Source organism: Coturnix japonica, chromosome 2 (genome assembly GCF_001577835.2).
Source record: "Coturnix japonica isolate 7356 chromosome 2, Coturnix japonica 2.1, whole genome shotgun sequence".
Taxonomy (NCBI): domain Eukaryota; kingdom Metazoa; phylum Chordata; class Aves; order Galliformes; family Phasianidae; genus Coturnix; species Coturnix japonica.
The window spans coordinates 122,673,850-122,699,756 of NC_029517.1; the positions used below are offsets into that span (position 1 = coordinate 122,673,850).

The window sequence follows — 25,907 nt, forward strand, 5'->3', positions numbered from 1 at the left end:
GGCTTCCCCTGTCACGGGCATAGGTAAATCTAACTAACCCGTGACAACTACACAAAAATTGCAGAAACTACTTGTCCCAAGCCCCAGATGTAATACTGAACTTGCCAGTACGTTGATTTAATTTAAACAAACGTAGTATGTATAAATAAATAAATACGGCAGTTCTTTTTCAGTTAACACAACATACACATATTTATTTACATAATTAGCACTTTTATATACTATCCTTGATTGATTTTCACTGCTTACATTCTCGTTATGCTTGGGCATATTTACAGATAGAATACACCTTTTGAAAAAAAAAAAAAAGAGGATTCATTTTAAGCAGCAGATTTAAAATAGAACCTGGTGTGTAAATGTGAGATTCAATTAAAATGTTGAAGAATATATATTTTTTTCCAAATAAGCTACACAATCATGGCAAAACTAAGCTTATCATTACACTTTTTATGTAAGCAGTCTTGCTAAGCAAGGAAGCACTATCTTCACTTGAACAGAATGTCAGGTCCTGGCTAACATATTTCTCAGCATCTCAGAACTGGGAGATGTTAAGTCTCTACCGCAAAAGTTTTGTTTAAAGATTAAAAGAGGAAAACAAACTTCTCAGCCATTTTTTCCTCCCAAGTGGTTTCCTACCTTTGAGTGAACTAGTCACTGAATTGAAATAGCTGGAAAAACATGAAAAAGATATTATCTTTGCACCTGCAGAAGCAAAAAGAGTTTTGCACTTCAACAACAGGTGCTTAACCAGTGACTTTCACCACTCTGGTTGTCTGACTTCCTTTGCATTTCTGCAGCAAATACTCACTGCTACATGTTGAAAAATGCCAATTGAATTAGTTACAAGAACCTGCAAGATCTAACATTACTCTGCTGCCTGAAGTTCAAATAAATCCAATCCATTTCTCTTCAAAAAAGTAAATAGGTCGTGCAGTTTTAAAAATCACAGTAAATATTTTATACCCACTTTGCAACCAATGGAAATACTGCAGCATTTGAACAGGTTTTAGGTCTTTGATTTTAAGAACAAGGATTAAAAAAAACCCACAACAGAGTCCTTGCTGTGAGAAAGCGCACAGAAACACTTATTGCTCCATCCCCGTAGAATCCAAGTGTATGCTTGGGGAAGACAGGGGAGTGGGGCAGATGTGAATAAATCAGCTTTTGATATTCAGGGCTGTGTTGCAATAACATTTGAGCAACCATGTCACTGTCTTCATAAAACTTTTATATCATGATTTTTGCAATTGTAACACAGTTCTTGAAGATCCAGGCAATTCAAGTTGTAACACGTACAAAATCTTGCTTCACTGCGACCAGCACGGTTCAGCCCGACTCTTTGCATTGTTTGACATTTTGCCTACCTCAGACGCAGCTCTGAACCAAAAAGCTGAAGGTGCCAAACATGACTTTTAAAGCTCACAGGATGAGTTTCTCATAGTAACAATTTATGTGCCTTTGTCTTCCCTAAATTTTATACGAAAATACTTCCTCATTCATGCACTAGGTAAGATGGGCACTAAAGAGAATAGTTCTAAATAGGAAGCATGGATGCTAAAACCCATACAAGGGGGCACGGATGCATTTTATTTATTGTTAGGCACATCTGTCAGACACCTAGATCCAATGTGCTGATAAAACAAGACAGCTTAAGGCAATAAACATGTCAGATCCATCTGCTCCTCAGGACACACAGAAGAAAAGGAATCGCTCCCTGTGTTATTCTGTACACTAGAAATTATTTTGAAGAGGTTTCCCTCTGTTGCTGACAACAATTCAGCTCTGCCAACCTAAAGCAGAGGGTTTCCATCCTTGCTTCTTGATTCCTGCTGGGCATGTTGTGCGCCCTTGGCTTCTCCACCCTGCTCTCCATGGTCTGAGAATTGGTGCTTGGGACTTGGTTGCAACTACAAGGGAAAGGCTTCAACAAAGTCAGGGAACAAAGCAGGAGTGAAGCACATCCTGGATTCCCAGCCTCAGATCCTGGTACCTGGAGTGGATACAGGAGCCACAGGCTCCCTGCTCTGTATTTCTGACCTGTACCCACTTATGTCCTCCACTACTTCCTTAGAGCTAAATCATCCCTTCCTATTGCTCCTGTCTCTCATGCTATCTCCCTATTACACCCAAAAACTTCCACAGTGTATTTCCCAATCAGAACAGCCTTCATAGTTCTCACAACATGAGTCACTGGTGTGACTGACTGTAACTGAAGGCAATCTTGAATGGACAACAACTGCTATGGTATTTGTAATGCATTTACCCAAGGGCGTGGGTGCAGCCAGCACTGAACTCCAACACCAGCAGCTACCAAAATACTGACTGTCTCAAATGCAGACCACAGCAGCTTGAGGAGAACCAGAGTAGAAACAGCTGGCAGGGCGGAGGTGTGCATGACAAAAATCATCTCCCAGCCACGTTTCAGCCACATGCAGCCACATTCAAGGAAGCTGGCCATATATTGTTCACATACCCATATTATGCAACCCATCTGGAAAACAAATATCCAAGGAGGCAGAGTTCACTGGAAAAGATACTGCTTTGCTCAGCCCTTCCAGACTACTCCCACTGCCAGGAGGTCTTTAACCTTGTTTCAACTTTCCCCTAAATATTTAAGCTTACCTTGAGCTGATAGTATTGAATCCAGGCTGTAACGTTTCTATTCAGAAAGACTTGTTCTAGCTCAAAACCTCACAAACTAATCAATCAAGATGATAAAGTGCTTTGTCTCCTGATATGCAGGACTCCATATGCAGGTCAGCAAGAGAGTAGAGCACAATTATGAGATAGGATGGAAAGGGACAGTGGAGCAGGGGAATCACCCTTCCAGAAACCTTAGCATCTGTCGTGCAGCGCCAGATGGAGTGCTCTGCACATCCCAGGTGTGCACGTGGAGCTCAGATGTGTAAAGCAGCTTAGAACTTGAGTTTATCATTCAACAAGTACATAACCAGCCAGCATGGTGGATCACAGAACAGATAGAGGCCCTGGTGAAGCCTTGCAGAAAAATGGGGTGGAGATGAAGGTAAGTCATACAAGTCCTGCAGTGCATGAGGTGGAACAACATGGGATCAGACCTTCACTGTCTCATTCTGCTAAGCATCACAGCTGATGGACTGAGCATATCACCTACTGCTGTTCAAGAAAGCAATGCATTTTATCAGTTTTCTTTAAAAGGCTGACGAAAACTGTGAAAGAACAAAACAAGTAATTAAAGCTGAGGGTCTGACTACTGAAACCTAGAAATATCCTTTTGGAAAGCTGGCCTTATTAGCTGCAAATCAGTTTCAGCAGCCAATTTGAAGCCATCACACTAGCATGCCGTTATATGTAAGTTAATAAGCACTTACTATTGATGGTTTCTGCAATGGCTGTTTAATTTTTAATCGCATCCTTAATTTACTGTTTATGTTTTTATCCAATTAGAGTGTGTATGCGTGTGTGCATGTGTGTGACAGAGAGAATACAGATAGCTGTGTTTGCTTGGAAGACAATGCCTGGGTGACATACATCCACTGGAAACATTTTTTTTTCCTTCCCCTGTCAATTTCAGTAAGATCGCTACCCACTCCAAATATAAAGAGATTTAAAACTCTTCCTTTCTAAACGAAGGGGTACGTATCTCCCCCTGCTTGAAGTTTCCTCACACAGCCCTCCTAATTTTCAGGAGGATGCCATTCCAGTCTGCTGTGTTACGTTGCATGATTCTGCTGTTAGAAATGGGCATCACTGACCTCTCTGTACAACTCAGTACCTGGAATGCCATTCAAATATGCAGTGCAAAAAAAAAAAACACCAAAAAGATTGGTTTCATTGGTACTCCTGACCAGAAATCCGAGCTCTCTTTTCATTTGTAGATCAGCCCTTTAGGTAACACCCCAGGACACCCTCATCCTCCTCAGCCCCATTTCAATCTCTCTATAGATTCCTACAGTCATAAAAACTAGATGCACTGAAGGGCTGGGAGATGGATCATTTATTTTTAAGCACTGAGAATTTTTCATGGTGATCAACAATAAAGTTCTCAATTACAGAGAGAGTAAATAAACTAAAGAAGGATAAAGCTTTAAACAGAGCTGGGTAATGATGGAAAGAGAGAGATTAGAAAATCTCAGGGTCCAAGAGATGAGCTAATCACAAATAAAATTACATTACATTCCTATTACTATCTCTGACCTGCTGGTTGGTGTAATGCCAGTGAACAAAAAAAGCAAAAACCAAAAAGGGAAAGTCAGAAATCCACTCAGCAGAGGCATCATCTGGCTGATGTGGATTCTGGCAGAGCTCTCAGGAGGTGATCTGACACCCAGTGCTGCTCCCTGAGCCTGAGTCCTCCACATCAGGTTGCCTCCAGCCACAGGCTCAGCCGCACAGCAAATTAGGACAGGCAGCAACAGGACTGTGCTCAGACAGCCTGCTCTTGCTCCCAGCGGGCAAAGGCTAGAAGGAAAAGGCAGAGCCCTGTGTGTCCTTCATCCAGCATCTCCTCTGAGTAAGGACGATGGCAGGGAGCTCCACAGCAGAGTCCAGTGGATGGCCCTGATGGCTACTCACTGCCTCCAGCCATGCTCATGGTCTGGCAGCCAGGCGCTCACATCTGCTGCAGCTGTGCTCCTGCATCCCCCACAGCTACAATGGAAAAAAAGGAGAAAAAAAAAACTGCAAAAAACAGGCTGCCCTCTATTCTGTTTTGCTCTCAGGGAAGAAGAAAAAAGAAGGAAGAAAAAAAAGATGCAGTTCTATCACTCTGCAAATATAACACGTCAAATTTCTTTTCCTTTATAGCACAAGTAAAGTAAAGATAGGAAATCGATATGTGCATAGAAAAAATAAACACCTGCAAGTTCCTCTAAAAGGAAGAAATGAAAGGGCTACAGCTGCAGGTGTCATAACAGTGGCAGAACGGGTGAGATTCATGTGCTGAGGTAAAAGACTGACAAACAGGGAGGAGTGAACTGCTTTCAGAGAAAATGCCACCAGTTCTGTTGTTCTTTTGCAGAAGCCCATTAAATGTGCAGTGCCGGGCAGGTACACATACCTTGGTGCAGGGGCCGTTCCTCAAAACACCCACACCAGGAAGTTTTCCTACTGAGTACATTCAGACCCGCACTCCAGGAACCGGACTCTGTGTTTAAAACAAAAGCTGCCTGCACCAGCCAGCCAGCTCAGAAAGGCAGCTCCAGTGCTCATTTTATTCTTTGCCCCCAGGGGCAGGAACTTGCAGCAAGGAAGGATGAGAATATGTAATAAAAGGGAGACAGGAAGGTCTCCAGTAGGCTCTGAGTCCTAAAGATAGCAATGAAAGTAGCACGAAGGGAAGGAGGAAACCGCCCTCCCACATGAGAGGAAACCCCAAAATAAAACCTTTTGGCAGATGGTAAAAGGCTTTAGCATTCAATAACACGAGCAAGCTGCATGAGAATGCACAAGAGCTTTAAGGAAGACACACAAAGCCCAGACAAAAGAAATATGAAGATGCCTGGTTTTCCAGTTGCTCTTTTATGTTATTATTTCAAGCCCTTTTTGTATAGGCTTTTCTGTGCAATTGAACTATGCAGCTCACAGTTTTTGAGTTGCCTGGACACCTTTGTTGCCTGTACTAATTATATGAAAGGGAAATCTGTTCAGTAACTTCTGAATCATAAAGCAAGTAGTTCAGATGGCAATGAATTCTTCAGCTGGGCCCTCAGCCTAGTCCCGGCCTACCTGAGTGAGACTGGAACCACCTGCACAGAGGCAAGAAAGGCAGAAAGGCCGCAGTCATAAAATAATATATCCACATCCACATTAAGGGGAAGAATTTAGAGGACAGCATCTATCAAACAAGAGTTATTAAAGCACTCATAGCTGAGAAAAACTGCCAACAAACAGGTAACTTATAACCCTGTCCCAGGACAACATATAAAACGGGTCCCTCGCGGATTCACACTAAAGGAACATTTAAGTTACAAGTCAGAAAATTACCCCCAAAAGCACTCAACCCAGAAATTATTAATTTTAATTTTATTAATTTTAGCTTTTTATGTTTGGTGCTTTAATTCTATTGCCAGTGAGCAGTAGTTAGAGTAGGTAAAAAATTCTTCATAGAAAGTAATAGAATCTGAAAGATGATACTACCAGCTGCAAGGAGTATATATATATATATATATATATAAATGATACATATATATATCAGTTTTTGAGCACAGCATAGCCAAATTCTGCTAACAGGTACAGTTAGCAGCTGAAATATTAATATACTAAGGCAGTGGAAGATTGGTGGCAAATTAAATGTAGGTAACATCACTTGTTATATGCTTCATGCTGAGAAGCAAAAAATAGCAAAGTCTACTGCCTTGTTTTTCCTCTATTCCTTTTTATCTGTCCCAGTTGAGATGGCTGACAAAGGCAAGAGCAACGATGGGTGCAATGCATTGCCCATGATAGGTGCATCTGCTTTAGAAAGGCACAGATTATCCCAGGAGGTGGCTATCATTCTCCATTGATTATCCAAGGAAATGTGAGCAATGATTTCAAATGGACAACTAACTTTTGGCTGGCTAATGTAAGATGCAATAAAGACACTTCAAACTGCTCAGGCTAAAAGAGCTTGTACTTATCTTTGATTACGCTCTTTTAGTAAAGAACAGGAATAGAAAAATAAGATAAAAAGCAGGTTTTGTGGTTTTGATTTTCATCAGTGATTATGAAATTAGGATTTCAAATAACACAGGTAGTGAACATCATCGAAAGAAAATTCAGGACCAAGAGAAAAAAAAAATAGGAATTATATAGCTAGGAAAAGGTTTATAAAGAAAAGAAAATATCAATATTGTATTTTTGATGCAATAATTGGAAAGGGCTTACAAAAATTTTCAGTTTTAGAAGGACTGTGATGGGCTGGAGAACAGAACACTTATGTTTCTGTTCTTGTGGTTTTAATTAAGATACTAAAAAGGTTTATGGATTTGATCCAAAGGTCAGCAAAGTCATTGGTACCCTTCATTGATTTGAATGGGCTTTGTAGTCTCATGCTGTAGAGGAAAAATGGGGTTGATCCTGTTCTCATTTTAACTAGTTTCAAGTTTCACTGAAATCAATGGAGCATTACTCCTTCATTTGCCCTCACAGAACTAAGAGCAAAATTGAGGTCTCATATTTTCAGAGGGAGGTTGTTGCGAGAAACCTACCTGTAGCTAGTGGTGAACATCAGCTTGCATCCTTCTCAGTAACTACTCTTGCTGTCCGCTCACTATACTAGAATAGATACATTGAGTTGGCTGAAGGCTTGTCATTAGACAATGACTGTCTGCATTAAGCAGTAGAAACTTAATGAAGATGATAGCTTTAGGTGTTCCTAATTCTTAGACATATCCTTGATGCTGGATTCCTCTCTTCAGGTCCCAGCATCTGGTTAATGCTCCTGGATCACATTTTATTGCAGTACTGTTACTCAGGAGTTCTTAATGCAGAGAAGGACAGAAAGAAATAGAAACAAGTCTTCTGTTTCTGTTTCTCCAGAAGGGCTGGAATGAGCTAACATATTAAAGAAGGAAGTAAATGGGTTACCATTTCCTCTCTGTCTCCACCTCTGACAGGGGCTGAAAAGAAAAGAAACACTGTGGAAAGCTTTTTTCCAAGTCTTTCTCTCAAAACCAACTGCCTGGAAGTCCTACACAGTGATGCTCCCCAGCATAACAAACATGAAGAGGAGTTCAGAGTCTGCAGACTGATGCTCATGACAGCAGAGCTTCCTAACAGGTCTCAGCAAAGAATGAGGCAAAATCACACATTTCAAGGCCCAGGTGTGGAGCAGGCTTCACATTCAGCTCAGAGCATCACACACCAGCTGGTGGCAGCTGGGCATCCCAGACCAGCTGACTGGGGAGATCTGAGTCCTATTTCTAGTGGGGCAGGCTTAGACCTCTAAGGCCATGTCAATGTATAAGCGTTCAGGCTCTTCATAAGCTTGAAGGGGGGAAACTTGACATGCCTTTTTGTTCACAGATGAAAGCCTCTAACTTGCTTATCCCTATAATTCCTGAGGATGAGCTCCATTTCTCTTGTATAATTAAATGAGCATGCCTGGTCAGAGTCCTGACATTTCGTATTGGGCTCCCAGATATAAAATGATGAGAGCACTACTGAGCCTGGCTGTCTTCTAATTAGGCTGTCTTCAGAAGGACATCAGCTCTACAAACCAAGTGTATGTAAATTAACTTGTTTTCTAACTACTGGCTAACCGAGATTAAGTCCTAAGGTATGGATGACACCTTAGTGTGGTTGAAGAGTTTCAGAAATGTACAGTATTGCCATGTACATACTGACTAAAGCGCAGCCTTTTAGTCTTACACTATGAAAAACAAAAGCTGAACAGCATTAGAGATGGTAACTGAGGTCTGCATAGGGCGACTCACTGCAGACTTTCAGAATGCATCCTCTGTTCCTACAGGTAACTTTCCATAAGTCAGCATTCCGGGAGGTGTTTGTTACTGCTAAAAGCTCCAAATGTTCTGTGAAGGTAACGCTGTGCAAAGCTGTATGCATGTAAATGTTAGGATCACACAACACAGCTGGAGCTGAACTGCTAAAGAGAAAAACAGATTAAAAAAAAATAAAATTCTTTGACCAAATTTTCATTAATGTTCATGTTGAAAAATGTGGCGGCCCTACTGAAGCTTCATCTGCTGGGATTAGCCCTTAAGTTAAGAAACTGAAATACTGAATAAGCACTGATCTCAGGTGGCAAAAAGGTCACACAAAGAAAACAAAATATTTGTCGAAAACCGCTTCGAATTTTGTTAGAATTCTGAACTCCTTAATGCCAAGGACCACGCAATAATTGTTAATACACTTCGAAGTATTATTTCATAGGGAATCAATTGCAATTATAATTCATTCAAATGGTGACTAGAAAAATTCTATAATATTGATCTTAAAGGGGAGCCAGCATAGTTAAAATTATTAATCATACTTGAACGTGCCATAAAACACTGGGTTAGTACCTGAGCTTTATGATCATGCCAAATAAAGAGGTTAAAAAGAGCACACACAACTCTTTCCTTTATGGAAGATGCCAGAGATCCACATCCTGCTTAGTACTGAAAAAGCAGTTCACAACACTACTGACTGACTGTACGAGTGAGTAAATGAAGGTGCTCTGTCATATGAAGCATAAAAGCTATTAAGAGCAAACTTTGTTTTTTAATAGAACCACATTCATTTTTAAAATTACACTACAGAAAGGCTTTTAAAGAATGTGAATGAAGAAAGAGAAGTTTTAAAATAAGACATATTTGTTTTATACAACTCAGGAAAGCACCTTCATGAAGGCATAAGGAGTGAGTTTTTCTCCCACCTCTTTGACTCTTCCCAGTAATTACAAGTCTTTATTGCACAGGCCATAAATGCTAGCAACGGGAAGAAAAATGCTTTTGAACTTATTTGGCAGTGCTCGCCTTCAGGGATTGAAAACAGCAAAACTTTACTTTATACATTCAGAAAAGGCTTTAAGTGACTTTCATGTTTTTTGGAAGTGCCAATATGGAGAAACACTTTGCTAACAGAACGCATTCAAGCAAGGTGTCAGTAACACCAGTGTCATGAAACCAGAAATACGGTGCTTCAAAAGCCCATCTGAGGGAAGAGAGCTTTACCCAGAGGATCCCAGATGTGATTACAGAGTTGACACCGGGGATATGGACTCTGCTTAAGCAGCACCTGCCAGTGTTGGAGTACTGGGAAGGGGAGTGCTGATCTGATCCTGGAGGGCATTTCTTATCTTCTTATTTCCAACTCTGCTCACTCAGATTAGCTATAAGGGTGTTAGCTGATGAAGACAGGTTTTGAATCAGAAGCTCAACAGCAAAAATTTCTATGTGCTTTCAAAGAGTAGGAGAGTATAGTTAGGGCTCTGATTTCTTCACTTATTTCATAGAACAACTATCAATCCTACTTTTATTCTATGCCTGACTTCTGAAAAATCTCATTAGAAATGAGAAACATGTTGCATTGTAAATGGCACCATCTTACAATATGTAGATGTGCTATATTTCAATTCTGTGTGAACAACTGTACCTATTGCTGGAATCCCTTTTACCAGCCTGTTCTTTTCAGCTGGGTGAAAACAAGTGATTTCTACTGGCAGCGATTACAAACAGCTGCTGTCAAATTACAGCCTCTGACTGTTAAAAACTTTCCTGTTTGGTTGAAAGTCTTCCATGAATGGTCACAGCACAAACAGCAATATTCTATTTTTTTTATTATTATTATTATTTTGAGCAAAAGAGTTCCTTCTCTTTCCTGTTTACATATATACAAAGCATGCAGTTTTAAGACCTGTTCATTGCATATGTAAGACAGTCTTGGGTATGGATTAACTTAGAAGAGCCAAACTTCCCAGGCCTAATTTTCCAGCAGACCGATTTCTAAGAAATTTGAAAAAGTAGGAATGAAAAAAAAACACACCACGTTAATAAAACAATAAGAAAATCAGACAGCTGCAATCGTATCCTTGCAATCATATGAAATGGATAATATTGCATTCCTACTAGACTGAGTTGCAATGTTATTTATAGAAACACACACAAAATGAATAAATAAATAAATAAAATGCAAGCACCTTATATTATTATACAGCTAGAATCATGACACAGAAGTTCATCTCTACAGATACCACAGTAGCATACATGCTTCCTTATTCATACTCCAAAATAATATACTATGCATATTGAACAACAGTTCTGTGCTAAACACATCCAGTGTGCACAGCAATGTATTGTCCAGTGTATTGGAACTTATTCTGTCAGCTGAATCTCTTCGCAATTTGCTATGAATATATATTAGCATCCACAGCAACAGCTAAAAGGTAATTATTAGAACCACAGTACTTCAGTGCTCTATCAGAGACTGTTGATTACACTGCAAAGTATATTCTTCATAGTCTTCAGGTTAGAAACCAGAAATGTGAAATTCCGATAACTGATGGCATAGATGGAACCTGATATTCATTGTCACTGATGCATGTAGTTTAAACGTTTTATCTGTGCCCAGATATACTCTCCACAAAGAATATCCTATTCCAGGTAGATTAAAACTATAGAGAAATCCTCAGTGCATACTTGTAACCTGAAAAAAAATGATTTTCGTAAGTCATAACAGTGCCTACAGTCTGAAAAACCTCTCAGAAACAAGCACAGCTTCTGCCTACCGAGACTATGTCCTCTTTAAGTACTGCATATGTCCTTGACTGTGAGAAAAATACAACAAAGACTGCTCTTTTGTACTCTTAACGGATGGCAGCAAAGTCATTTTATGGTCTTGGAAGAAAAGTGTTAAGCACTTAGTACAAGTGCTAAAGATTCCTACAGCAGTACAGTAGAGAACATACAAGGGAAGAGAGTAAGAAGAATGAGGACATTAGTGAAAAAAAGCAGTAAGCAGAAGATCGGCATTTCTTTATATATAACCAGGCAGTTTAGCATGTTGAATCCTGGAATGCAGTTTATTCCTGGACTTTGGGTCAAATTCACAAATTCTGCCAATATTTCTATTCTTTGTTATCAACTCATGAGGTCATCAGAGGTGCTAGACCACAACAGGAGACAAAGCAAAGGAAATCAGACAGGAATTAAGTTTGCTAGAGCTTTTCTGAAATACCGAGTATTTTTTCCTGTGCATTGGACAGATGCCATGTATGCAGCATATGCAAGACACATTTGCATAGTAATTTGTGCTAGGAGAAGAAAGGCTTTTCCTGACTAGCTGGAAGCATTGGGGTTGGGGGGGGAAAAAAGTGAGGTCAAGACAATAAAAAGAAAATAAATGGGTGCCTGGTAAGAGGACAGTCAACATTTCAAATGTTTCACGCCTCTGAACACCACCACAGGGACATGAAACCCAAATTCCACAAGCGTTACACACTTCCTCCCACTGGCTGCCTGAGGAGGCAAACACACTGCCTACCTTGAGTGCTCACATAGGCAACATCTGCTGTTTGTTACGCACAAGAAAAGGAGTATTTCTGGAGGAAGGAACTCATGACTCCTCAGGTGCCAAAACCTTGAGTCCAGAACATACCCAGGAAAGAAAACAGTACATCCTGGAAGTGTAACTTCTATCATAAACTTCAGTTACTGACTTCTTTTTAGGGATAACAAAGAAAAGTCCTGATCCTCAGCAAAGCTTCTTCAAAAGACACAAAAGATAGCAGACAACAACCATTTAGATACCACTGTATCCATAAAGTCTACACAGCAGTGGGACTGTAAGCTCCCGTGTTCTCTTAACTCCAAATGACCTTCCAGTTCAGCACTTCACAAGGTCCTATGTTCTCAAACTCTCTGATCGCTCAAGTTCCTTTTCAGGCTGGTGTGCAATTTCCAGTTATTGGTGCTGTGTCCTGTATTTATTACAACAGTGAAGGTCTTCATGAGTGAAAATTCAGAAGATGGGAGTTAAGTTTAGTACTTCGGTGCTTTCATTATGGAAAACAACAAACATCCTCAGATATGGTTATGAAAGCAAGAAAGGCAGCACTCAAATTCGTCCAACGTTCAGTGTTCAAAAGGAAGAAGTAGACAAGATGAACAGGAAATAGGACGATGTTTCTGACTGCCTGGGGAGGTTCTGTGTCAAACAGCTCATGCCTTCTTTGCTTGATCATGCTTGCCTTTACTCTAGTATTAAAAGATTGCTAGTACTACAAAAATCCTTATAACAGCTTTCAGTGGGGTGGGGTTCATAGCTGTGGTTTACTCACCACGCTGACCCTTAAGGCAATGTTTCTGTTATGATTTTCCTCTAAAACCCAGTGAACAATCCATCGCTACAACACAACTTCATCTTTCCTCGGAAGCCATTTTTCACTAGCTCAGCACTGGTGCAGGACAATTATAAAACTTACTGAAGAAATAATGTCAACAGTTATCAACAGCCACGATGCTTTTCAGGGAAGCACAAAGCCTCATTCTAAAAATTTTGCTAGTAGGACAATTTTTTATTTTATTATTTTTCTAAGAAAATGGAACATTCTGTAGCCATATTCAAGTAGCGCTTTGCCCCATATCAAACTCAGGAAGAAGCTTACCTTAAATTCAGGTATCATTTAATCTAAATCCCAAAGCGCTTCATATGCTCAGCCCTATTGGGCAATTGCTGTCTGTGCGTACTTTGCTGAGAATCTCATATCACATTGATCTACCATTTTGAGGACAGTCTCTTCTATGCTAGACAAAACCAGGACTCACATTGAAAAAGCTCAAAATAGCTACTTTGTGTAGTTATGTAAGGTTTTTGTTTTTTTTTCCCTTAATGTTCTTTCAACTCAGGTTTAGAGTGGAAGCAGCACAATAACGGTGATTCCAGCAGTGCGCCGCTATCCCCAAAAGACACTGTGAGATGTTTTGTCAAATTAGTTCCTCAACATCACTAAAGTCTAGGAAAAAAGCACAGACTGGTAGCTGGGTCTGTGCCCTTCTATCCTAGTAAAGGTTGGAATAGCACTTCTGCTGATAATAGCCTCAATCAAACAGTCCTTACTCCAAAGAAAAGTCTTCCTAAAACTCAGGAGTTGACAATCGCATACTGTTCTGGCTCTACTGTCCCCCGAACACAGTGGATGGTGTGTCCTGAATGAAAATGAATGAAGCAGTTTTAAGCAATTTTCTAAAATAGAAGCAGAAAAGAACGCTGCCTTTCTGTTGAGCTTTTAAAATGAGGTTAACTTTCTCTGCAGACAACAGAACACAAAAACACCCCAAATATCTGGTAAGTACCACATAAAGCTTTTCTGAAACTTTCCCTCTTCTCTCCAGCTTCAATCAGGATTTGAACTAAAGTCAGTGGCAGTCATTTTGCTGACATCAACGAGCCCCAGATTAATACCTTACTGCTTGTAACCCAGCTGGGATGCTCAATGAATACTGAAAGAATTTTTAATGGCTTCTTTTACCTAAAGATTCCTGAGCTGTAAATTATGAGATACAGGGTTTTTTTTCCCCCTTTTATAGGAAGACATTTTGGAGGATAGAAGAGGACAGTGTAGCTACTGCAATTTGCACGCTGAATTTACAAAAAACAGAAACTGTTGGCACACAAATGTGTTACCCTTCAGAAATGTTCTACAAAACAGAAAAGGACTAATGGGAAGCCATTCCAGTAACAACCGGGATTAGGGGTGTATAAACCATAGTAAGTGTGGACATAGTTTGAAGAAAATGGGCAAGAGGACAGAATTAGTTTCAGAGAACAACTGACATACAGCTTTACAGACTGCACTTAGTTGTGAAAATGTATCTTAATCTTGGTACTTGCAAACAAGCACTTTCAACAGACACACTCCAACGTGGTGTAAATGAGGTGATAAGGAATAGAAATACTGCTGTCATTCCATCACTCATCACCCCCTGATCTGGGATCATACAAATAGCACAGATCTGGTGTACATGGGAACATTTTGTAGACAACAGTACAGTCCTATAGGCTCTACTTAAGAAAACTAGAACGGCCAATGCCACCACGGGGCAGGACTGCAGAAGTGTACCATGGCACATCTTTATACAACCAGACTATATAACATTGTTCACTTTACACAGCAGAGAGAATACATTAAACACCTACCTGTATATCAACTGCTAAACTTTCCTTCACAGTCCAGCATGTGTTTGTTCATGTTCCTGCTAAAATCTAAATTTGTATCCTCAGCTTTGTGGATAAGGAATAAATCTCAAAGGACAAATTCCTTGAAATGGCCGTCACCACTGTCTGACTAATTGTGACTCATGGTTGATGGGTCCAGAGGGGAACAAGAAGCCTGGAAATATATAGTCCTTAATGACAAAAGCAGGTTGATGGAGAGAACTGCCCACAGTGATCAACTGATCCAAATTCACAGTCCCAACTTCAATAAACTAGACTAAACCAGTGACGGCTGGTGACCAAAACACTGCAGTCTGTAAACTCTCTTAACAATCATATGTCGGGAAAGAGGGAAAACAACCAATATCAGAGAAAAAGATTTAAGAACTGTGGATGAAAGGATGAATGGAGGAGGAAGGGCTTTACACAACTGGGGATGGCACTGATACTTTAGCATGAGCATGGTGTTGACACAATAAAAGATGGGGTGAAGTCATATTCACAGATCACAGTGATATAAAGGAGCCCTAGAGCTCCTCATCACAACGTACATGACACAAAGCCTGAAGGAATATTCAGCTAAGACATGAGCTTGTTCAGATAAAATGCAGCTTACTCAACTAATCGGAGAGTTTTCCCCCAAACACAGTGAGAAAGGCTTAATCGGGAACATAATGCCATGTGTGAAGGACATTTTGTTAAAAATACACTGCATGTACTGAAGAACTCTATTTTTTCATATGATGTGACATATAACAGGCGCTGAACCAAAAAAACACAGAAGTGTGTGGTTTATGCTATCTCACTGGACTACCAAGCAATGTTTAACATTGAGAAAGTATTGCAGATATGTATTAGAAGATGTATAAATGTCACTTTATGCTTTTACCACAATGACTGCTTTTCTTCTGTGTTACCACAGCTGTTAAAAAGCCTTAATAGAGTGCTAATAATGCAAGTCAATATAAAACATCTTAACCTCATTTGGAAAAAAGGTACAAAGTTTTTTGTTGCTCCTGCTTGCCTGTCTCCTTCCTAACCAAGATCTCCATATCAAGCCCAGTTTTGCTTTGTTTATCAGCATAAATTAGAAGCAAATCTATTCAAGTCAATAAAATTTCTCCAACATGAAAAAGGAATCAACCACCTGCAAAAGGCTGAGTCCAACAGGTAATTTTCTACTGACAGCTCTTACCATAAGAGAGGTTAAAGAGATTATTTTTTCATCTTATAATGAAAGTAAACAATGAAAAACGTACAATGTCTATAAAGACAGCATGTTCTCTACTTGCACCCTTTACGCGTAATTATTTTCATGTTAGGAAGCAGACATTTAAGTAAGGCTACTCTCAAGCTATAGACGGAGACTACTCATCATTCAGAACAGGCAGCTGAACAACTCTGTTGTTTACACGTTATTTTACCTTTTCTCTCCAACTTGGAAAGTATGTGGAATCTGTGAGACATTTTCACGCATCATTTCTTGCATTAGAATGTCAAGTCACCTTTTACACCCTCAGGCAAACTTCTACCTGATCTCAATAGCTTCTCACACCAAAATTATTGTTCATACCTTGTGTAAGCAGTTGGAGGTTTCGGACTTCTTCTCTCACCTTCAGCTGAAGGACTTGCTGCAGAATGTGCTGTCGCAGGCTTTCCTGGGCAATGCCCATTCGTTCAAGCTTTTTGTCAGTAAGTCTCAGCAAAGCACGGCCTGGATGCAAGAATCAAAAAGAAAAATTACCCAAGGATTTTCACTAATGCAATATTCTTACTCTGACAGGCTAATTTCCTACAGCAAAAATTCTCAGTCTGAAGTGATACAGTCTCATCAGTTAGATACTGTCTTACAGTCAAGGATCTGTGTTTAACTCTTCCCTTTCTTCTAATTTCATGTATTGTATTGATGCTTTGTGAGACATTTAAGGCATGTAAAATAGATAACTGCGACCATTTTAGATGACCAGTTGCTGTAGCTGAGTGCCAGCTGGTCCCCCTAACAAGTCTACAATTGATCCAGGTGTCTAAACATACCCTCACCTATTTTCAAGCATCTAAACTACTGTCAAAAAAACACGACTTGAAAGTGAATTCAAGCTATTTGACCAATTTAAGGTGTAATGAGGATGAATATTACTGCAATTTAGACATGTTTACAGTTTAATAGCAACACCTCTCAGAAGGGCCCTGTACTTAGAGATCTAGCCTTCCAAATCCCTCCACACAGTACAAAGAATGAGCAAAGAAGGGGGATGAGGGGATAATATCTTACATGTCATTGTGCATATTCAGTTATATCTAATTGATTCCTGAAAATGATATTTGCCTAACTATAGGACTGCCTCTGGCAAGGGAATTAAGGGTAATTGTCACAGGTGACTCCCTTCTGAAGAGAATGGAGAGCCCAATGGGTCAGCAAGACCCCAACCAGAGGGAATGTGCTGCCTCCCTGCAGCCCAACTCAGTGACATGACGAAAAATCTTCCTGGTCTGGACTGACACTCCGATTACTACTCTTTAGTGATAGTTCAGTGATGAAGCTGCTGAGAGTCAGACCAGTTATCCTCAGGATACTCTACCCCTGACCTGCAAGTCTGGTATGGGGAGAAGAATAAAGCCCATACATTTCAGCTAGAAACATTTAGGAGACCTTGTACTCCACCTAGACAGTCACGGGTCCATGAGGCCAGATGGAATCCACCCAAAGGTGCTGAGGGAGCTGGCTGAGGTGGTTTCCAAGCCACTTTCCATCACCTATCAGAGTTCCTGGTCAACCAGAGAGATCCCAGAGGAGTGGAGACTTGCCAGTGTGACTCATCTACAAGAATAAGGAGGATCCAGGGAAGTACAGGCTTGTCAGCCTGACCTTAATGCCAGGGAAAATTATGGAACAGATTATCTCAAGTGAGACCACATGGCATTTGTGGGGCAACCAGGGGATCAGGCCCAGCCAGCATGGGTTCACAAAAGGCAGGTTCTGCATGACCAACCTCATCTCCTTCTATAATCGAGTGACCTGCCTGGTGGATTAGAGAAAGGCTGTTGGTGTGGTCTGCCGAGACTTAAGCAAAGCCTTTGACCTTGTCTGTTATTCTCCTAGAGAAGCTCACAGCCCATGGCTTGGACAGGTACACTCTTTGCCAGGTAAAGAACTGGCTAGAGGGCAAGGCCCAGAGTGTGGTGGTGAATGGAGTTAAATCCAACTGGCAAGTGGTCACAAGTAGTGTTCTCCAGGGGTCAGTACTGGGGCCTGTCTTGTTCAATATCTTTACTGATGGCCTGACTGAGGGGACTGAGTGCATTCTCAATACATTTGCAGATGACACTAAGTTGGGAGGAAGGATCTGCATGAGGGTAGGAAGGCCCTACAGAGGGATCTGGAAAGGCTGGATAGCTGGGCTGAAGCCAGTGGGATGAAACTTAATGAGACCTAGTGCTGAGTCCTGCACTTTGTCTACAACAATGCCAGGCAACACTACAGGCTTGGAGCAGAGTGGCTAAAAGACCACGCAGAGGAAAAAGACATGGGGGTGCTGGACAACATTCAGCTGAACGTGAGCCAGCAGTGTGCCCAGGTGGCCAAGAGGGCCAATGGCATCCTGGCTTGTATCAGAAGTAGTGCAAGTGCCAGTTGGAGTGAATCTGACCATCTCCCTGCACGCCCTACTCCTCTCTGGTGAGGCTGCATCTTGAGTACCATGTTCAGCTTTGGGCACATTACTACAAGGAAAACATTGAGGCCCTGGACTCTGCCCACAGAAGGGTAATAAAGCTGGTGAAGTGACTGGAGTACAAGTCTTATGAGGAGCAATTGAGGGAACTGGGATTGTTCAGTCTGGAATAAAGGAGGCTCAGGGGTGATCTTATTGCCCACTCTGTCTGCCTCAAAGGAAGTTGTGGCAAGGTGTGAGTCAGCCTCTTCAAGTACCTAGTGATATGAAAAGACAAAGTGGCCTCAAGTTGTGCCAGGGAGGTTCAAGTTGGATATTAGAAGAATCTTCTTTTCCTAAAGAGTAGTCAGGCATTGGAATGAGCTGCCAAGGGAGGTGGTGGAGTCACCATCTCTAGAGGTATTCAGGAAATGTGTAGACATGGTAAGGAATGTGGTTTAGTGGGTAACACTGGTGGTAAATGGATGGTTGGACTAGATGATCTTTGAGGCTTTTTCTAGCCTTAATGATTCTGTGAGCAACTAGTGTCATCTACCTGGACTTATGCAAAGTGTTTGACACTGTCCCACAAAACATCCTGGTCATGAAATTGGAGAAAAATGAACTTGAGAGTCTACCCTGGAGAGACTGGGGAAAGGAAGTCTTCTCATTGGTGGGGAAGGATCTGGTCAGAGAGCGTCTAGCCAAAATCAATGCACACAAATCCATGATCCTCAAAGGAATGCACTGAGAGAACTGGCAGAAGTGATTGCCGAACCGTTATCAACTTTGAAAGGTCTTGGCAAACAGGCAATGTGCCTGAGGACTGAAAGATAGCCATTGTCAGTCCAGGCTTCAAAAAGGGCAAGAAGGAGGATCCAGGAAACTACAGACCACTCAGCCTCTGACCCTAGAAAAGTGACAGAATTCTGAATACTCTCTCCAATTAACTGGAAGAGAATGTTATGCAGAGGGCGTAGTTAAAAGGGATTCACCAAGCAGAAATCATGCTTTATCAGCCTAGTAGCCTTCTGTGCTCTCATCACAAATTGGGTAGATGGGGAGAAAGAATTGGATGTTGTCTACCTCGACTTCACCAAGGCATATCACATTGTCTCCCACAGCCTCCTTGTTAGAAAATTTAGGAAATCTGTGATAGATGAGTAGATGATGAGGTAGATTGACAACTGGCTGACAGGCAGAGCTCAGAGGGTTGTCACCAGCAGCACCAGAGTTTAATTGGAGGCCTGTAACTAATGGTAGTTCCCCAGGGGTCAGTGCTGGGTCCACTCTTGCTCAACATCTTCATCAATGCCATGGGTGAGGGGATAGAGTCCACCGTCAGCAAGTTTGCTGATGATACAAACCTGAGAGGAATGGCTGACACACTGGAAGGCTGTACTACCATTCAACAAGACCTGGACAGACTGGAGAATTGGGCAGGAAGGAACCTATTGAGGTTAAACAAGAGAAAGTGTAATCTTGCACCTGGAGAGGAATAACCACATGCATCAGTACAGATTAGGGGATGACCTGCTGAAGAAGTGCTCTGCAGAGAAGAACCTGGAGGTCCTGGTGGACAACAGGTTGGTCATGAGCCAGCAGTGTGTCCTTCTGGCCAAAAAGACCAATGGCGTACTGGGGTGCATTAAAAAGAGCATGGCCAGTGGGTCAAGGGAGGTGATCCTCCCCTTCTACTCTGCCCTGGTGAGGCCACATTTAGAATACTGTGTCCAGTTCTGGACTCCCCAGTTCAAAGAACACAGGGATCTCCTAGAAGGAGTCCAGTGGAGGGCCACAAAGATGACAAAGGGCCTGGAGCATCTCCTGTATGAGAAAAGGTTGAGTAACCTGGGTCTGTTCAGCCTGGGGAAAAGAAGACCATTAGGGGATCTGATAAATATTGATAAATATCTAAAGGGAGGTGGGAGGAAAATGCTGGGCTCTTCTTGGTTGTGTGTAGCGAGAGAAGTAATGACCTAAAACTGGAACATGCCAAACCGTAAGAAGAACTTCATTTATCGTAAAGGTGATCACTGGAACAGGATGCTCAGAGAGGCTGTGGAGTCTCCTTCTACAGAGATATTCATGACCAGTCTGGACACCTGCCTGTGTGACCTCTTGTAGGGTACCTGCTTTGGCATGGGGATTGGACTCACTGATCTCTTGAGGTCCCTTCCAACACCTGCAATTCTGTGATTCTGTTGTGGATGTCCCCACCCTAAAGGCATTCAAGGCCAGGATGGACGGGGCCTTCAGCAACCTGATCCACTGGGAGGTGTCCCTGCCTATAGCATGGGGGTCAGAACTAGTGATATTAATGATTGCTTCCAACCCAAACCATTCCCTGATTCTATGTGAAAGATTGCCCAGTTCTAGTCCTTGCAGGCAATCATTCACTATCCATGACTTATCTTCTCCCACGCACACTGTAGAAATTTAAAAAAATAATCAACCAATCCACTCTCCCCTGATTCTGCTAGAGAACTCTGACTCCATCTTTAGGACACTGCCATGCCATGAATACAGAGAAGGAAGGCAGCACACTGGCTGACCCAGCACTAAAGACACTAACACTATCTTTGGACCAAACAGAAAACCAAACCATCAAGCAGTTTTACCTTAGGAAAAAAAATCCTCTCTTTCACCTTCCCCAGTGCCGTGAGATAGTACACAGAGGAGTGTCCTGTGGCCCTCCACTGCTCCTAGATTCCCCATGCATGTACGTGCCTGTCCAAAGATGCCATGGCCAAGACTACCAAAGCACACTGAGCTTCACTGATACCACAGTGAAACAGCACATTGCCTGGTTCATTTTTTTAAGCAGTCTCAACACTTTACCTCCTGCAGTTCTGACTGCAGGCATTATTAATTACTAAAAATCCCTTCCTTGATTCTTTTCAGACTTTTTATTCTGAAAGCGGAAGAGAACTGTAAGGAACAACTTCCTCCCTCCTCAACACAGTAGCCTTTCTGCTGACATTTACTGGGGCTTTTGGAAGAATGGTGCTATTTAGCTCATCGCAAAGTGTTACTTAACACAGCAAGATAAAGCGCTTAATTAATCTCTTTCTTTATAAAACAGCAACATGGGTACAGAATTTTTATGATTATTTTAATTAAAGATAAAGTGAAGACACATAATATTTGCCCCAAACCAAGTAGCTAGCACCATCCCTTTCACTACTGCTAGATTTCACTCAGAAGTAGTTCTGTGAAGTGGTTGGTAGGATCTTGCTATGATGTAATGTTAAGTACAGGGATTTATTATTAACCACACTAGATCTTACTGAGTAAATGAAAAATGACAGGGTTCATGCATTTTCTGCCCTTCCTTGTCTCTCTTGCACTCAATACTATGGAAGATGATGACCTTTTGATTAGGAATTTTTTCTTTGAAACCATAAACAAGAAGAATTCTATGGGTTAATGTAATAGCAAACTATGGAAATTAGTTCCTTACAGATCAATGCCAGCTGTCCAATTCCCCTGGTGATAGAGATAGTAATAATGACTTCAATTTTTATATCACCTTATCACACTAAAACATCTTAAAGCAATTTACAATGGATGTACAGCAGTCTAGCAGTATGGTCTGTAATGTCAATCTAGTAGCTGAAAGCAAACAAAAAATAAACAAATCATTAGTTTAAAGAGTGACAACACCCATGTCATCTTAGGGCAGCGAGTCAGCAGCAATAATATGAAAGGACAGAAAAAAGCCATGCATCTCATCAGTGTAGCCCACCTCTTTTGGGCCATGGATATAGTCACTACTCTTTACTTCCCCCAGGCACCTCCTTATTTCACATTCAAAGCAGTTTTCTATCGAGTCACTGCCTTTGGAAGTTGAGTATGCACAACACAGAGACGTCTCTTTTCAGCTCCTGGCATGCCAGTTCTTCTGCGGCTTTGGCTCAAAGTGCAATGCCATTGGAAAAAATTGTCTTTGACTCATACTGTTTGCAGCAGCTTTTACAAGCTGCCTTAAGTTAACTCCTTCTTGCACCAAATCCAATGTGACCTCCTCAGGCAGTGATGAAGCAAGAAGGCAAATATCCAAAGGCTGCAGTTGACATTTCCAGAATGTAGGAAGTGACCTGAACTAAGAGAATCCAGTCCTCTCCATACCATCTTCCCTCAACATTCAAAACAACAAAATCCAAGCCAGAACTTAATAACTTACTATACTGCAACTAAGTCATGCCTTCAAAAAGGTACAGTTGATGACTGGATCACAATCACCAAAGCCAGCTAGTTACAAAGGCCAAGGCCCTGGCAATCAGCTAAGGATTTCAGATGTTTCACTATCTTACTTCCTGTAACTGTAGATATCTGAAGGTGTTAAGGACTCTGCAAGGATTACTGAACCTGAACCCAGTTGCCCAGAGAGACTGAGAAGTTTCTGTCTTTGGAAATGCAAAAAACTTAATGTGGTTCTGAGCACCTAGCTGTAGTTGCCCCTGCTTTGAGCACAGGGACAGGATAAGATGGTTGCCAGAAGTGCCTTTCAAATCCAGCTATTCTCTGCTGCTGTGATTCTGCCTTTGTGAAGGATCTCAAGATTAGGATCTAATTTCATTGGAAAAGAGCAGACTAATAGAGAAAATGAATAAGAATACACAAAAGATGGTAATTTTGGCAAGCATCAGAGACAAAATAGACTGCTATACAGTAAATATTGGGGCTAGATTATTAATTTTCAGAACATGTTGGACAGAATATATTATCAAGAGCAGTACCCATAATAAGCATAAGGTTTTTCAAACAGTTTACACTGATCTCTGCTAGGACACGAGAAAAGAAACTTTACTTACATTCCAGGAACACTTCCCCAAACTAAAGAACAAGTGCTACCTCTTTAAAGGCTGTTTTATATATAAGCAGTACCTACATGCATTGATTAAACCAAATTTTTATTTTTTTTTTCTCCAAAAGCTTCTTGGCCAACAAAACAATACAGATTGTAGTTGCAAACACCTACATCTTGGCTCTCATTAATTGCACAGCAGGGAACCAGACACTTTAAAAAAAAAATAATCGCTCTTAGTATCTCTATGCATCTTTTAGCACCTAAAACTCAGACCTCTCACATTCAGGGAAGTGCAGCTGTGGAATCTTCTGAGACACCCTGAGGGCAGCTGCAGAACATAAAATATTTTCCAGCTTAATAATGGATTGATGGCCTAATTTCTTCTAATACGACTTAGCTGTTGCAGATCTCATTTGATCAGTCTGGGATTAGATGAAAATTTGAATGGAGGGAGAAACATTGCGTGCCACAAAACATTAATAGGAGTATAAGCATTGGTCCAATGAGGTTGGCATTGGCCCTAGAGCAAGGAATGTGGTGCAGTCTGCTGTACCTAACAAGAAATGTTCATACCTCCCCTCACTGGTAGAGCTTACGGCTTCTTTTCCCTGAGCCTGTGAGGCCTCATTGACTGCCAGTTCACAGACATCTAGAGGGAGACCATGCTAGAAGTCTTGAAAGTATACTTGTAATGAAGAAGAATGAATAAGTAAGAAAGGATTTATTTTAAAAGTGTGGAAAGAACTGAAGAAATGCAGAAAGATGAAGGCAGATAGAGAGCAAATGAATTTGGTCTCACTCAAAACCTTGAAGAATTATGACTAATTACCACTAATGAAGATGACAAACCAAGAGGGGAACAATGTGTTTAAAACGTGGCAAAGAAAGGTGGTCTTGTCTCCTGACTACCCCGATAGGCATAAATGAATACCAAGACAAGATATTCAGCTTACTTACCACAGAGCACAGAATTCAACTGAGAAAGAAAGAAAAAGACAGAGAACACAAACACATTAAAAACTCCCTACTGCCAGACCAGCAGCTCATTCAGCTTTGTATTCAGAGTGGCAGTAGGAGACGAGTTAAGGCAGAGCTGCTGGGAGTGTTACTTTCTGAAGTAATTCCTCTTGTACTTTGCCAGCATCCAAAACTGTTACACTAGGGATAATAGCGAGTACCTCATTTTTAGCACCTACTTACTGTCTTCACGTCCATAAATTTGTCTTTTCAATCCTGCTGACACTGTGTGCCTCTGCAGCCTGCTGGGGTAGCAAATTTGAGAAGCTTGCTGTCCATTTTCACCTGTTTTATATTGATTTCTTACTAACTTCTTCAAGAGTTCCCTAGTTTATGTGTTATAGTATTTGGTGAACAATTCCACAGCCAGTTTGTCTGTTCCTTCCATGATTTCTAAGCCTCTGTCATATGCCTTTTGATCACTTTTATGGATGGACACGCCTAACAAACCTAGAAAAACAGGAACACTAAGCAATAAATTATCCAAGCTGAAAACTTGAAAAAATATTTACAGGCTAGAAACACTATTTTATGTTGTTGACATTAGAGAATATTCTTAATTGGTAATAATCTGTCTCTCTGGTTTCTGCACAGAACAAATTCAGACTTTCTTTTTTTATTTATCTCTTTGGTTCTACTAACATTCACAATTCTAGTTCACTGGGTTTGAAATGGTCTGATCACAGCTTTCCTTTTGTTTGCTTCTCTTCACTTCAGTGCTTAAAAACAAGCCTCATAGGACTTAGCAGGTAAGAAATTTCCATGACAGAGATAGAGACATTAATACCATTGTTCAAGTGCTGGTGAGACAGCATAAAATTCCCATCACACACTCAGGAAAGAGGAATTCAAACAAGAACAGACACAGAGAGAGGCTATGACTTCATAGTGAGGAATGGTGTAATTATTTCATGCGAGGAGGCTTGAAAAATGTAAAGCCACCTACAGAACGAAAACAGCCTCACGATGGCAGTGGAGGAAGACGAATATCAGGGAAAGAGAACTGTTAAACCAAAAGTTAGTTAAATAAAGGACAGATGGACATGAACACAATTGAGGAAGATGGGTTCAGGAACCGTTTGTAAAAGAAGTGTACAACCCAAAAATTAGTAATATTTTCAAAATTAACTTGATATGACTTAATGACACTGTTCTTGATAACCCATCAGATCTTACACAGTCCCAGATTTTTACACAAGAATTTAAGAGCACACAACTCTTTCTTGTGCCCATCTCATCCCCCGTCAACCAGGCCCATCAGTAGCTTCATCATCAATGCCTTGTGGCAAATTCACAGCTTTTCTTGCAAAAGCAGTACAATCTGGCTTGTCTTATTCATTATTTTAGCCCAGAGCCAGGTGCAGACTGTAGGTAAACTGCAACTTGCCCAACTAGAATCCCACTAGGAAAGATTCAATTGCTTCAGAAGTAAAAACTATATACATATATATATATTCTATCCGAATTATCACTGAAACAAACACTTCATCAATCTGTGTACTAGCATAGGGGTAACTATCAGCATAGACAAAGGACAGTTTTTTTCCCAAAATTGCCATCAGTAGCTGCTGGGTACTTCTGATACAATTAACACCTCTCAACTGCAGACCTACTTACATGGATAGGAGACATACGGGATGTTAGTAAAGGAATAAAGTAGTGGAGAGAATAGCTTTAAATGATGGGGAACAGAAGGACCAAGGGAAACTCTTCAACCGATATGCATATGTAAAGCAGCACACCTCCATGAAGCTGCAGGAATTAGCTTATGGTAAGTCACTGGAATGGGAGAGGCCTACTCTCCCAATATT

The 25,907-nt window shown here is 41.1% G+C and overlaps 1 protein-coding gene across 2 annotated transcripts in view; it reads right to left on the minus strand.

The window, feature by feature from the left end:
- SAMD12 (sterile alpha motif domain containing 12) overlaps positions 1–25,907 on the minus strand; it is a 168,413-nt gene that overhangs the window by 73,065 nt on the left and 69,441 nt on the right. For both annotated transcript variants that reach the window (XM_015856215.2, XM_032442891.1), the window contains exon 4: positions 16,190–16,330. In XM_015856215.2, coding sequence (XP_015711701.1) covers positions 16,190–16,330 — 141 coding nt within the window. The remainder of the gene's footprint in view (positions 1–16,189; positions 16,331–25,907) is intronic.